The sequence below is a fragment of the Homalodisca vitripennis genome, chromosome 4, assembly GCF_021130785.1.
Source record: "Homalodisca vitripennis isolate AUS2020 chromosome 4, UT_GWSS_2.1, whole genome shotgun sequence".
Taxonomy (NCBI): domain Eukaryota; kingdom Metazoa; phylum Arthropoda; class Insecta; order Hemiptera; family Cicadellidae; genus Homalodisca; species Homalodisca vitripennis.
Genome location: NC_060210.1, coordinates 172,818,191 through 172,833,751, shown reverse-complemented (window position 1 = coordinate 172,833,751; position 15,561 = coordinate 172,818,191). Strand labels below are relative to the sequence as shown.

General features: G+C 32.9%; 1 protein-coding gene across 5 annotated transcripts in view; it reads right to left on the bottom strand.

The window, feature by feature from the left end:
* The window catches only part of LOC124360653 (torsin-like protein), a 54,807-nt gene extending 39,938 nt beyond the window's left edge, over window positions 1-14,869 (bottom strand). For 2 of the 5 annotated variants that reach the window (XR_006922259.1, XM_046814463.1), the window contains exon 1: window positions 14,465-14,868. Coding sequence is in view for 3 of the 5 variants with exons in the window: in XM_046814463.1 (XP_046670419.1) it covers window positions 14,465-14,699 (235 nt within the window). In the remaining 2 variants the exon portion in view is untranslated. Of the gene's footprint in view, window positions 1-3,828; window positions 3,980-14,464 lie in introns of those variants that run through there. The other 3 variants (XM_046814462.1, XM_046814461.1, XM_046814464.1) reach the window with 3 other exon arrangements.
* Between the last annotated feature and the right edge of the window lie 692 nt (window positions 14,870-15,561).

Sequence of the window (15,561 nt, the reverse complement as noted above, 5' to 3'; positions counted from 1 at the left end):
GAGATCTCATGGTTGACGAATTGAGAATTTTTATAGCTTTATTCATACACATGGGAATAGTCCAACTTTCCTGTATTCAAGACTTTTGGAAAAATAACAGTTTTCGACATGCTTTCCCAAGTTTATAAGCCGTGATAGGTTATTGATAATTTTACGGTGGCTAAATTTTGAAAGGTACTCTGATCCATCTAACCGAGCCAGTAAAATTCAATTTCTTACTGATTACTTCTACAATAAAATGGCTTCTATGTAATATCCACAGAAAAAGCTCTGTGTAGTGTGAGCAACTTTATTTCCGACAGTACATCAAGGGCACGCACCACAAGTACAAGATCAAGCTGTACAGTTTGTGTGATCTGCATGGCTTTATTATTGATTTTTTTATGTATTTATGCAAGGAAAATTGAATTGTTGCCATAGCCTGTCCATGGACAGTTTATTATAATAGTTTTTCCTTGGCATCAGATCTGCTCATCAAAATACTTATTGCACGGGTACTCTGTGTCTCAACCGCAAGTTTATATCAAGAGATGTCAAGGCGGCCTAGAGAGGAGAAACAGTTGCCCAGTATGCAGGAGTGCCTGTCTATGGACAGTTTATTATAATAGTTTTTCCTTGGCATCAGATCTGCTCATCAAAATACTTATTGCACGGGTACTCTGTGTCTCAACCGCAAGTTTATATCAAGAGATGTCAAGGCGGCCTAGAGAGGAGAAACAGTTGCCCAGTATGCAGGAGTGCCTGTCCACGGACAGTTTATTATAATAGTTTTTCCTTGGCATCAGATCTGCTCATCAAAATACTTATTGCACGGGTACTCTGTGTCTCAACCGCAAGTTTATATCAAGAGATGTCAAGGCGGCCTAGAGAGGAGAAACAGTTGCCCAGTATGCAGGAGTGCCTGTTGGGAAGTGGAGGGAAAAGCAAGTTGTCTTATACATTTCAACAGTATTTCCCAATGAGATGGTCACTACAATGAACAGGAATTCAACGGAAAGAACAAAACCACTTCCAATAGTTCAATATAACCATTTCATGAAGGGTGTTGACAGGGCCGACCAAATAATGGGCTATTACCCTTGAAAAAAAGACTCTGAAGTGGTTCAAGAAGATATTTGTACATATGTTCCTCAGTAATTCACACTACCTGTTCAACAAATGCCGAACTGCAGCAGGCCAAAAAAAGATGCATTTCATGACTTTTGCTTAGCTGTCGTGAACAGCCTTCTTCCAGACTTAAAGCCTTCAAGACTACTGAAACGTCAACAAGAACCTAAAAAAATTACTGAACGATATGTAGTCTGCAGCAAAAAGGGAATCGAGAAAAGGGTGATTTGGCATTGTTTGGAGTGCAATAAACAGCCAGGTTTTTGTGTGTTCCCCACTGTTTTATATGACACTATGACTAACAAACACATTCTGGATGGTTAGTAGGATTGTAAATAATTGTGTATTTTACAACAACAAAAATGTAACAAATTAGTGCAATTTTTTACAACATAAAATAGATCAACCCCATGTGCTCACAAGAACCACAGCTCCCACTATTGAATAATTGTAAAATCCACCCAAAAATTCATCCAGGCAGCTTTTTTCAGCAGCATTCACCATTCTACACTAGTTGAAAGTTACATGAATTTTAGCAATCGTGAAGTTAGCTTTCATAGCAGTATCCAAATATTAAAAGTTTCGGTTAGCAAGAGGTGTGCTAAAATCAAATCTTGTCACCTAATTTTAACATTGACTTTCCACTCTAATATTTTTCATTTTTACACTACGAAAGTTAGGCTACAATAGTGTTACTATGTTACATATTAAAAATTCATACGATTGTATTGTTAGTTTTCAAAATTATTTATTCTGTTATTTTCTTGTTGTCATTATAAGACAAATGTAAAAGAAATTCGTTAATGCTCAGCCAAATTCTATGAGGTGACATGAACCATTTACAACTCAGCGTAGCCTATATAAAATATCTTGAAAAGTGGCTGAAAATTAAGTGAAAAATGTTTTTGCAGTGCTTTGCAAAATATAACTCAAGGTTCTTAGCGTATATTGCTGGGATTCTCAGCAAAATTTCTATAAATGTTTTAAACAATTCAACGTTCATTCTTCCTATATTTGGATTGTTATAATGAAATGTAATTTTCAAAGTAAGTCAAACGAAGTATGTTTTTTTAATAATGTAGTTTTTTTAGGTTCCCGGTGAAAACAAACTGTTAAAAATATATTGGTCTATTGATAATACCAAAGTATCATTTAAAGTTATAGCAAATAAAAGGAAAAAGAAACAATTTTGAACTTTGATAATATAATAAAGTTTGCTTATATTCGTGTTGGTATTGTTTTTTTAGAAAATATTCTGCAAATAAATTTAATAATTTTTTGAAGCCACTATAAGTGGCTACAGTATAGTAAGTGGCTACCAACATAATCGAATCAGGGTACTTAATTATCAATTATAAATACCTAACCCAACAATAAAAACATTCTAATTACAATTATTCATAATTAATTATTGCTAACTCTTTTTAATGTATTATATAAATTAATTTAAACTGAGTAAATCATTTGTGTGGTATTTGAGTAACAGCTGCAAATACAATGGCGATGTACATATGGTATTTGTGTCACAAGCTTTCAGACATGCTTTTTATTAAATTTTATGTTGTTTTGTTTGTTAAATTGGTAATTATTTACTTTGGCCACTGCACAATATTTGTTGTTTTTTTTTTTTTTCAAAATGAAAACGCTTAAAAATTAAATAAAAAAAAACAAACAGTTAAATTTTAGACAGAATTTTAACCCATTGCGGATCACTGACGAGCTGAGCTCGTCACGCAGCGGCCGGGCCTAACGGCATGACGGATGACGAGCTCAGGTCGCAAAAGCGGTCTGCTTTTAAATTTCCCTTCTGCTTTTAAATTTCCCTCCAAATAGTTCTTTTAATGTCTGATAGATCGGGTGATCGTCTTCACTTGTCAACTAAGAGTATTTAACAACGGTCTATGTTTAGAGTTTTCAAAAGTTTTATAAATATCCTACAGATCGCAGTTGTATGTCGAAGTTGAAAAATCATTCATATGAGTTTACTCTCTGCTTTTTAGCGCTTCTGATTGGGTGTTTTCCTCAGTTGTTATTATGATACTTTTGATGTTAGTGACATTACGAAAAGACGCAGACGTACATGTTGGCGGGTTTAGTCTAGACAATGGCCCGGATGTTGTAATCGCTTCGCCTGAGCCTCTTTATTTAGATCATGATTCAGACATTATCCCTGCCACCCTGGAACCTTGCTCACGTGTTATCGTTCGTACATCACGGATACCCTAGCAGGCCCATGTTCCATCTGAACGAATACCTTCACAGCTGAATTTTCTAGTAAACGATAGCGAGAGATACTGTGGCGCACCATTGCTGTTCGTGCGGCCGCTGACCGTAAATTAATTCGTGCCCGCGTGCCAAAACAATACGATCCGCAATAGGATACAATCACAATGGCTAATTTTCACAAATTTTAATATGCTGTAGAATGTTTCAATAACAATGGCAAAACCCGTAATTTTTTTAACGTTAAAAGTCTTAACAAGAAAAGTATGTAGTTTTTGAATTTTTATACACAAAAAGTTATATTGGTGTACACGTCGCTGTGAACGTGTTAATCTCGTAAAAGGCACTCATAGTTCTGGGTTAACACCAAAGGTACTGCCATATCCCTTGCGTGGTGATGGCGACGAATGAAAAACATTCCTTGAGATAGAACCGATCAGTGAAATATAAAACTCCAAAAGGCTGACCACTAATATTCACTAAATATTACAAACTCACCTATAAAACCTATATAAAACAAGTGTATCGTCAGCTAGAGAACAATGGCCATCACATTTGTTGCACAAAGAAAAGGAATGTAAAATTCCGGGTATCAGTGAAATTGAGGCCAAAGTAGCCAATCAAAACTTCAACATTATTAATGTATTCTGCTCATCCTGAAAAATATACATGGTTTTAAAGATAGCAAAATCACAAATAACTTTGATTTTTAATAACTGAAATGTAAATTTGTGGTAATATTAATATATTGTGCTTGTTGTTTTCTATGATTTTCAGTGTTATCTGCTCTATATAGCTTATCTGAGTGTTCAGTGGTCAGAACAGCTCAGTAGAGTGTATCACGCAGTAAACTTCACTGCCTCAGATTACAATCAAATCAAATGTTTAATAATTGCAGTTAACAATATGCATTGCATAGCAAACATTAATTTTCATATCTAAAATTTTTGTATTCATTCCACATCAAGACTACATTCAAACTTACAACATTCAAACCCCATTCGTTCCATGCCAATTACACCCACTTTTGATGGTGGAGTCAGTTTCCTCTTCGCATGGTCTCCCAGTTTAATGCCAGAAACTTATCAACACTGTAAAAAGTGTTTAACACCAGGCAGAGTTTGATATGAGTTTTTAACACCTTAGACGTTGAGGCATTTTAATTGGTTTGGCAATATATTTATATAATGAACACCTACCTGTGAAGGTAAATGTTCATAAACCACCGTTCTGTGTATTCCCGAAAGGTAGTGTAAAGGCAGGTGATCTCTGCCTCTCGTCTCATGTTCATGTATGTCTCGTCCTCTGGTTAAGGCACATATAAACAAATAGTATAAGGTTCTTTCTAAGATGTAGAGATTGGCAAAGCCAACAGTTGCAAATTTTTAAACACTGTCATGCAAGCCTCTCTGAAGTTCAAATTAGCGATAATGCAAATTGTTTTTGTTTTGTAATTTGAAACATCTCATAAGATGGTTGTTTCCACAGGCTCCCCACAAAATGATTCCAAACGAAAGGTGGGGATAAATTAAGCTGTAGTATGCCGTAATCAGTACCTGACTCTAGCAATATTTTGCCAAAAATCTTAAGAAATAAACTCCTGAAGATAATTTGTTACAAACATGATTAATATGATTTTTTCATGTCAACCCTCGGTCAAGGTGTATTCCAAGGAACTTTGAAGAATAGACTTCCTCTAATAATGTATCTGCAACCATAACAACAGGACCTTTTTCAATGTCTGTAGAGTGCATTAAAAAGTTTAGGAAATTTTATTTTGATGAGTTCTTTGAAGATTGAGGCTATTGAAATGTTGGACACAATATTGTTCAACAAAGGCCTGTATTTCTAAATTTTGTTTTGTGCTTCCTCTAAAACAGAGTCATCTGCCTACTGCACAAGCTTTCCATGCAGTAGTGATGATCATTAACATATTATCAGGAAAAGAATTGGACTAAGTATTGATCCCTGAGGGACTCCATAGCTCAGTGCATTAGGTTTTCAAATTATTTGATTCAAAAGTTCTATGGTTTATCAATTAACTAATCCATAAAAGCATCACACCTCGAATGCTGTGGGATTCTAATTTGTCAAGCAGTGTTTAGTGGTCAACACAGTCAAATGCTTTAATAAGGTCAAGAAATACACTTAGTGTGTGATTATGGCCCTCTACAACCATATTGACAAGATTCACTATAGCGTAAATTGTCTACTTTCTCTTTCTGAAACCAAATTGGTCTTCTGAAAGCTGGTTGTGCTTGTTTAAAAAATTTAGCATTCTTGACAAAAAGAGTTTTTTGAACATTTTGCTCAATACAGGCAAAAAAGGGACAGGCCAATAGTTATTTACTGAATTGGGATTATCTTTCTTGTAAATTGAACATACTTTTGCCATTTTTAGGAGAGAAGGAAAGACTCCTTTTAGAAAAGATAGATTAACTAATTTGGTCAGTGGCTTCACTATATGCTTTAAGCATTTTTTTATGAGCCACATTGACATCAAATTAATATCATTAGACTTTTTGTTTGGAAGTTGTTGAATTATTTGATTAATCTCTTCCTCAAATACAGGAACCAGTGCCAGTGAGGTTGCTGGGCCCTGTCTACACCTGGGTGTTCCTTGTGGAAGTGATGAACGAGGATCTCGCCCACCAGCAACAGATGCAAAAAATCTATTAAACTAGCTATCGACCTCTGGTGCATCACTCACAGTTTATCCCCTATTTGGACTTTTATTTGATTATTAATGCGACTTTTGTTGTTTGTAATGTCAAACAGTTTTGGAAATACTTTTGTAAGAAAGAATTAATTTAGAAACATCATATGCTTTCGCAGCAAAGTTCTTTTGTAAACTCGAGAAAAGGCTTTAAACTGTTCGTTGGTCATGATTTTATTAATGTCTGAAAAAAAACTTAATTTTTGCTCTGAAACAAAGATGCCTTTTGTAATCCAAGTATTTTGTATCTTTTTTGTGCCAATTTTAACTGTTTTAGTAGGAAGGCAGGTATTGAAATGGAAATTTAAATATTCATCAAAAGTTTTAAACTGCTGTTCTACCGGTTGTATCGGATTTAGAAAATCCCCTTTTTCTTTTGAAAGGGAGGCGTTGAGAGCAATATTTCCTGGCCTTGTCTCTTATTGTTTTTGGAATTTTCAGTTATTTTTTTACTAGTTTACCTCTGATAATAGCCTCTTGGCCATAGTGGTCAGAAATTGCTGTATTGACCACAGACACTGCGACATTAGAGATATTAGTAATAATATTTTCAATTGCCGATTTGTATTAGCAGTTACTCTCGTTAGAGATTTCACTTACAAGTTTGTAGCGTTTTTAAAGCTATATTGGTTGATTTTTTATTAAAACTTAAATTAAATGAAATTGTTGGGAAAGAAATATGGGGATTTAATTTTAATTAGATTGTGAAAAGTTAGAATAAATACGAATATGTAATCCTTTGGCAAGTTAGTGCTGGTAACTTTAAATTATTAGGAAGGCGGTTCACTGCCTTGTATTGATGAGAACTTGTCTTGTGTACTGCAGTTATGTCAGATCTGAGAGGGCTATTATTTCTCAAGTTGGATACGGCTGGGCCAATGAGAGAACGCCGCGGATGTCCATCAGAAGGGGGTGGAAAGGGAACTATAAAAAATATATATAAAATCATAATTTTCGGTCTTTTTGGGTAATTATCGTGAGTAAGTTGATGACAGTGCGCACCGCATTTCTAAATTTTTTCCGCGAGGGATTTTGAGGTAAGCACCAAATTTATTGTACGTTATATTGAAATAGTCTTCCAGGTCTGATATTAAATTAATTTTGTTGTCTTTTTTATAGGAAAAATTAAATTAATAGAAACTTCAGAGCAATCTGTATAACTGATTCTTGATGAACAATAAAGCACATTAGAATCAAACAAGTTACATTTGGTTCAAACTTGGAAAAAAAGTGAATTAAAAGTGAACTTTGTTAATAACTTTGATTGAATTTTAGAAATTTATTTATATTTAATTTGAACTGTTTTATTGTGAATTTTTTAATTGGAAATTAATTGAACTTTAATAATTGTTTGAGAGAGTTGTATCTGAAATTGCAAAGACTTGACAGTTAGGGTACAACTAGTGGAAAGAGAAGTTGATTTTTTATTTTGAATTTTGATTGAACTTAGTTAGAAGTGAACATTTTTATTTTAGTTATTTCCAAGTGGTATTTGATTTTTATTTGAAAACTTTATTTTCTTATTTCAGGAGAGAGCTCTGATTTTTAGTTTGATATATTTGGCTGAAATTTTTATTTCTTGCCAAAGGACCTTTTTAATATTACTAAATGGTTTGTCAATTCTTTTGTGGAAAATAGAGAGTAATGAAATTCTGAAGCATTGAACTATTTAATTTGCCATTTTAAATAAATCCATTATTTTTATTTAGAACTGTGATTTTTATTTTAGACAAACCAGATAATATTTAATAGTTAAAAATTTAGTAATAAATTTTACTGAATATTCACTTGGAGCTTACTAATCAAAAAATATTTTATATCGTCTTGGATGCCTGATTGATAATTTTATTCATAATATTATGGAATATTATGAATAAAATTATCTAATTATCTATTATAAAATTATCTATTATGAATAAAATCTATAATACAAGTGGTTATGAAGTTCAAGATCAAATGAGATATTAGCAAATTGACAAAATGCTAGGTAGGTGGGCATCATCATAAAAATCACCCATCAAATGAAATTTTTTGTTTACCCAGGTCCGTTAGTAAAGCTTTCAAATGAAAAAAGAAAACGTCTTCATTTCCTCCAGGAGACCTGTATATTCCTACGACGACTAATTTTGATTTGTTTGTTTAAAGTTTGATCCTGAATGCTTCAAAATTTTTCCAGACTTTTCTTTGATTGTAAAGTTTTTGGAGATATTATTTTGTTTTAAGTAAATTTCAACGCCAGCACCGCCTTCTTAGAGACCTGTCTACAGTATGCATTTGCCAATTTATAATTTTGAATTTTGCACAAACCAATATTTTCGCTGTTGAAACTGTTCTCGGTCACAACAAGAATATCTGTTTTCAGGTCTTCAGCCATAAGTTGAAGTTCTTCCATTTTGTTAGTTGCTAATTGGGCATTTTGATTAACCAGTCGTAATGAATCATTATTATATATTTTTTGTTTACACTGATTTGAGTTGGCTGACTTAGCCATTTGCCGAAAAGTGAGCTCTCTAAAAAAGTTGATTGCGAGTCAGTCTGTCCACGCACATATGTTGAGACTGAAGCAGTCTGTGAGCCAGATCTAGCAGTGTCGGGTCGACATCGTAACAGTGTGCTCACCACTATGTTTGCTATTACAACAGTCACTTTTATAATATTTTTATCGGTGTTAAGTGCTGCACCACAACTTTTTCCAAGGCAGCGTCAAGATACCTCTCCACTTTTCAAAGTTATTTGCTGCCTGTATTTGGCATTGTTATAGACTATATAGAGTTTTCCAGACATTGTTTTTTCAATTTTAAACATCTTATTTAAATCGATTTATACATATAAATATAGTAAACGAAATAAAATAAAATTTTAACAAATACACAGCACATAGAATATAGATAGTCAATTACAAAATAAAAAACACCAATAATGATAAAATATACTTATAATAAATCTTAAAATAATAATCAAATTTTAAAAAGTTGTTTTTAAATAACAATAATTTATTTTTTTAAGTGTTCTCTGTTAAATCTCTGTACTCCAGTATGGCAAAAAGATATGGCATGTAATGGGAATCGACCCTGGGAATGTCAACTTGGAGAGAAGGCGCTCTTCCGCTTCAGCTACTATTACTACTTGATATTGACGATACACTACTTGTCCATAAAGCATCACACAATGGTGTCCATTACTCTTATTGCCTTCATACCATCAATTGAATTTTGAATGACACTATTACTGTACTTCATGTTCATGTAATAAAGGGAAAAAAAAAAATTAGTTTTGATTTACGTATTTGATTGTGGGTTATGTGAGCAGTTTTAATATTAGGAAATTAATTTATTCATTTTTAATTGGTCATCTTTTTTTCAGAGTGAGAGTGAAAGTTTGTTATAATAATCAGGTGTTATTTTTAAATCGAGAAAAGCTATTTTGATGTGATCAGAAGCTACCACTTGATTTGTAAGGAGATACTATGTATGTACCAAGCAATGGTTACATTAGTTTAGCTTATTTATTGAAATTATGTTTGTTTTTTATACTATTATTCATTTTTTTTTAAGTTTGGTTCAATTTGTATGCATTATTTTCAAATTTATTTTTATCCACACAGAAGAAAAACCAAACTATAAGTTCTTCCTATCTTGGAAGAAAAGTGGTACCACTTTTAATGTTTTAAAATTCATTATTTGTTATTTTCATACGTAAAACCTAACATTGTTTTGTTTAGGAGGACGTTAACAATATGTTAATGACGCAACTTGTATTATGCCACTTAAGTTCACAATTTCCACATCCCATGTCAAACTAAAAACTATACAATATTACAATGTCATTCAAATACGACAAAAAAAAAATTGATAGTGCACTCACTACACATATCTATAGATCAATCATATTCTTCACTTTTAGAAGATAAATCCATTGTTCTAGTGAGTTACTATCACACAAACACAACAGGACTCGAAAACAAAATGGCTAATGGCAATGATACATGCACAAAGAACATCTTTATTTTGAAATGTATACCGCAGCACAATCTGATTAATCACAGAACAAGAAAAAACAATTTAATAACGATATATGTAAATACAATACATAATGGCAAACAAGACCGTAAGCACAGAGGAAAAAACGACAATCAAACATCACCATTAAGGTAATTATGTATTTAAACTGTTGCAAAATGACAAAAAAAACTCAAATTATCCTAATATAAAGTTGGTATCTCTACTCAGACCTCTACAATTCTTTGTACTTTGCTTGTGTGAATATTGGAAACATTAACATTGCCCCCCCCCCCCCATTAAGAAACATCAAATCCCCTCAGTCCCCCTAGATTAATAGACTATTAGAGATATAACTTAAATTTCAAACATATCAATTATTGTGCAAATATGAATCAACTGCCAAAAATTCTTTCTGGAAATGAAATATACTATTTTAAGAAATTGATAAAAGTGGTTTTAGATCGTTATAGCTTAACATACACTAAACACCCCTCAGCCTTAGAAACTGATTAAGTCAAATAATGAAGTTTATCCGAATTTGCAAATTTTATAGTTAAATACATCATAGAAGTGGTATAACACAACTCAAAATAAGTTGCTAACCTATAGTCAACCTACAGGAAATCAAAATGAGTCGCTGTTCAGTAGGAGGGCTAGTAAGAAGTACAATGTGAATGTAAAAAGGATAATTCAATTTACAATAACAATTAGCAACGACGAGTCATTCCCTGGCACTTTCTGCAAGGTCAGACATCGACAACGGATGTCGCCCTGGCATTTTTAGCCGATAAGAAACGGGACATAGTTTCTATCCATAGAAAAAGAACAAATACCTGGTCCTAGTTTCTAACTGAATCCTAACATAGTTCCTGAACTAAAGCTGTACGAAATTTATATTAATTTTATCATGAGAAGATAAATAGGCCCTACTATAAATACAAGTTTTAAATTAACAAAGTCTACTTTTATTATAACAATCGCCATTAGCAGTGGCTATTTTCGTGATTACTGATTTTATAGGCCAGTTCTGAAAAACCCAATAAATGGTCCTGTACCTCGGAAACGTACAAGCTGATTTTGATAAAACTTTACACACACATTCTAGACTTAGTCTAGTATATTATATTACAACTCTCATCGTAGGCTGCATCTATTTTCAGAACTACATCGAATTTATGGACCAAATAATTAGGTCTGTTAGTTATGGATTGCCACTTCTCAAAAACGTACTTAAGTCGATTTTGATAACACTTTGCATGCACATTCTAAAAATTGTCTACTAATAATATTATAATATTACAACCGCCAATTCTTAGGCTGGGCTTATTTTCAAAGCTATATCAATTTTATGGGCAATGTACTGAAAACACCTATGAATTGTTCCATACCTCAAAAACGTACTACACATGTTTCTACTTTTCACACAGCGAAGGTGCAGAAAACAAATATAGCACAAACAAAAGTTTTAACAATAAAACAAAATATAGCCGTTCTAACCCTGAAATCTTACAAAAAAGTTAATTTTAAGCTTTTTTTAATTTTTCATAAAGATTGGAAATATAAAAAATTAGGTGTTTGCAAACATTAACTTGGATTTTTTTCAATAAACGAGTGCTAAGAGAACATTAGCTAATTTTAGAATGGTGCTCTAAGGGTTAAAATAAGAAAATAAATGTATAGGATATAAGTACAATAGATATAAAAGGGAGGAAAGCCTAAATCATAACAAAAATCACATGGGAAATGTCCCTGGCCATCAGTGCGGGCTTCGGTGTCACCCAGCACTTCTGATGAAGAAAAACATCCTTGAAATAGTACCTAAATTCGAGCTCAGATCACGTGAGTACTTGTTTCCGCCCTATCTAAAATTCTTTAATCGTGATCTGACGTTATAAAAGTGACTTACCTGGGAGCCAAGCAGCCAACATAAGTATTAAAATTAAATTGGAAAAATAATTACAATAAAAAATAAATAAAATAATAGAAACACAAAATATTAAATGAAGAGGAGGATACAGCTTGGTGGCTGCTCAGGAAAAGTTATGAAACTGTTCCAGCAGTCTACAACGTTGCTAAAAAAATGGAAAAGAAGCTAATGTAAGGAAAAACTGAAACAAATAAAATAATAAAGTAAATAATTAAAAAAAAAAAATAGAAACAAAATATTAAATGAGGAGGAGGATACAGCTTGGTGGCTGCTCAGGAAAAGTTATGAAGCCATTCCAACACAATGTTTCTAAAAATTTGAAAAAAAAAAACTAAAGTAAGCGATAACAAGAAAAAACTTAAACAAATCAAGAAATAAAAATAACAGAAACTTACAAAATATTTAATAAAGAGGATATAGTTTACTGTGAGAAAAGTTATAAAGTCGCTCCAGCTGTCCATAATTTTGTTTAAATTGAATTTGGGATAGTATCCAATAAATTTTTCTTTCCGTTGCCGTATATGGAATGATAGAACATAGCCCTCTCTAAACCCTTCCCATCTCAGATCACGTCCCAGATCGTCCAACTTCTCCAACGTCAGATCATGTACAATATAAGGCATGATTTGAACAAAATGTTCCTGGCCATTGCACAGGGTTTCAGTTAGCACCTTTCGTGCCACTCCACACTTCTGGCGCAATAAGAAAAACATAAGAGATAGTAACCAAATTCACGCTCAAAACACATGAGCATATTTACAATAGCCTATTCTAAACCTACTTATATCGCACAGTAACATTTTACAGTATAATATTACCATTTATAGCCTCATTGCTTAAAAATACAACCGAGTAACCTAAAACCAGAAAATCGATATAAAACACCAAATCATTCAGCTCAGTTATTACTGAATAGTATTCCAGTAATGGGTTACCTACCACTGAATTATCTATTACTGATACTAATAGTCAACCACCCATCTGTAATGGCAGCATGTACAATGGTTATGTACTTGTATTTCTGTCAGACACAAGTTTATCCTTCAAAATAGTAAAAGATAAGTAAATGGAAAAATGTTTGATATAGTTATAAGTAGGCCTACACATAGCCTAGATTGTTTTTATTCAACAAAGGCTAACATAATAACTTATGTAATGTGAAATGCTAATAACATAATTCAGTTTAATTCAAGGATTCTTTATTCATGAATATAGATGATTTTGATATTATCGATCATTTGGCAAGGACTCGATCACACGACTTGTTCAGTAGACGCCATTGCCAGCGTTCTTATGTCTTTCACGGCCCACTCGCCAGAATGGTCAGGCTCGGAAATGGTTTCTGCAACAGGTTCGACGTCTTCAATGATAGTGCAGCAAATTTTTTTTTGTCATTGTCACTTATTTAAAAATATTTTATTAACATTGTTGTTCATTTATATATTTCTTTGTTTGTTCTTGTTATCCATTTATAGTTTTCTGCACTGTTACTTATTTACGGATAGTTTTTTTTTTGCATTATTATTTATTTCTAGATTGCTTATCTGCTAAACTATTATTAGGCCTATTATCATTACTGTTATATTAATTATAATTTATACTTATTATGTACACTGTCAATTAACTCTAGGAATATAAAGTCCAATATTGCATGTTTAGCTAGGGGTTGGGTACGATAAGTGGACCCGGTATTTTATATCGAAATTCGCAAACGATATTACTTAATCATAACCATTGATATAATCAATCAATACTGATTAATTATTTTGAACAATTAACTTTTTTAAATCTGTATCAACAGCTGTTAACACTTTCAAATAATACTCGTAATGTAATATTTCAATTTTATATAAGTAACATTTGATTATTAAAAATGGCAGTCAATTTTAGAAAACTACACAACATTGCTTTAAAAGATAAGACATTTTCGTGACTTCAACATGTGGGACCGAAAAACCCATTATGTGAAATTTGTGGGAAAGAAACAACTGTAACTGTGATAGAAGCAAATATGGTCATCTTCAGTTTTCCTAATTTTGGTTATAATTTGTTTGATCACTGTAAATATTAAATTCATATTTTAATTTAAAATATATGATTGTTATTGAGGACTATAGATACTTTTATATCGATTGATAGTCTAGGGTTTGAGATGCGAATATTAGGTACGGTATTGATTATTACATTCTTCGATATAAAAACTGGTCAACCGGGTCCGCTTATCATACTCTAGCCTTGGCTTGTTCCTGTCATGTCTAAGCACTGTGGTAATTAGCTACCTTGCAGTATGTTTATAGTTATAAAGTGGTCTTTGACCATTGGAAGGAAATAAACAATTCAAGTTTGAACGCTTATTATACTGCAGCTCATTTTTAGCAATGTTTCTGAGCAGGAAAAAATCATCCCTGTGGCACTCGTAAGGAATAATATGTAAAATGTGACTAAAAATATAGGCTACTAAATAACTAAACTAAATCAAGGAATACATGCCATTGAGGTTATCAGTAATCCAATAATCCTCACATCCTTCACAATATCCAATTTTCTGGCCAACATATTTAAAAAGTTTACATCCAAAATTACTTCTGTCTTCTGAGGATAACCAAAGATATAATGTTGAGATTGTTGCTCCCAATAGACCTAGGCTTAATGGATCAACTAAACAATTAACTGTATAAAAGCAATAAAGTAAAACAGAAAGCACGTTCAGTTTATAAAACAGCATTTTATATCAGATACGAATTATTTCTATACAATTATATTGTAAAAAACATTTGCACCGAAAACAATATCAGAAGCATGAAGAATCAAATCAACAAAATTGTAGTGCAATCGATAATATACTGTCCGCATCTCACTTGTTTGCGAGCTCAAGGAATGCACCTGCCATTGGCTGAGGCTGTCGACCAGGTGTCACTTCCCGCACTACTACCCGGCCTAAAACTATTAGTTATTTGCCTTGTCACATTATAACGCCAGGAAATTGGTGTATTTAAGTAATTCTATATTTAGGGTATAATGACATTTTTTGCATGAGCTATAACATTGTTTGCTCTTATCCTAAAACTGTAAAGTAAAGTTTTTGGAAGATGTGGCAATAGTTTTTCGTGAACCCATCGTTCAAAATTAACGCTATTCATTTAACCATGGTAATCACCGGTAGCTCTGCCAGCTTTGAAAATTAAATTGCAGTCATGAAGAAATCCATCTTTCGTGCCGGCACTAACCACTATTAGTCTATTAGATGAAATCGTGTTTGCCAAGACGCCAAGAACACCAGGACCACTCCAGCATTTTCCAAAAGTTAAATTGTTGTCCACCCACGTCTCGTCTAGGTACACAATAACTTTACCCTCGTGCCTACACTTTTGTATCTCTCGCAAATAACGAGCACCCCAGTTTACTATATCAGGCCGTTCTATTAAAACGTTCCTGATTTTTCCACATCTCTTCCACTTAAACCCCATGGCATGAAGTAAGCGTCGTAAAGTGTGTACTCCCCAAGGAAAGTTAATCTTTTCTTTAATTGCCGTTAGTAATTTATGTACCGTTGGCACTTTCTTTTGTACAATGTAAAAATCATTGAT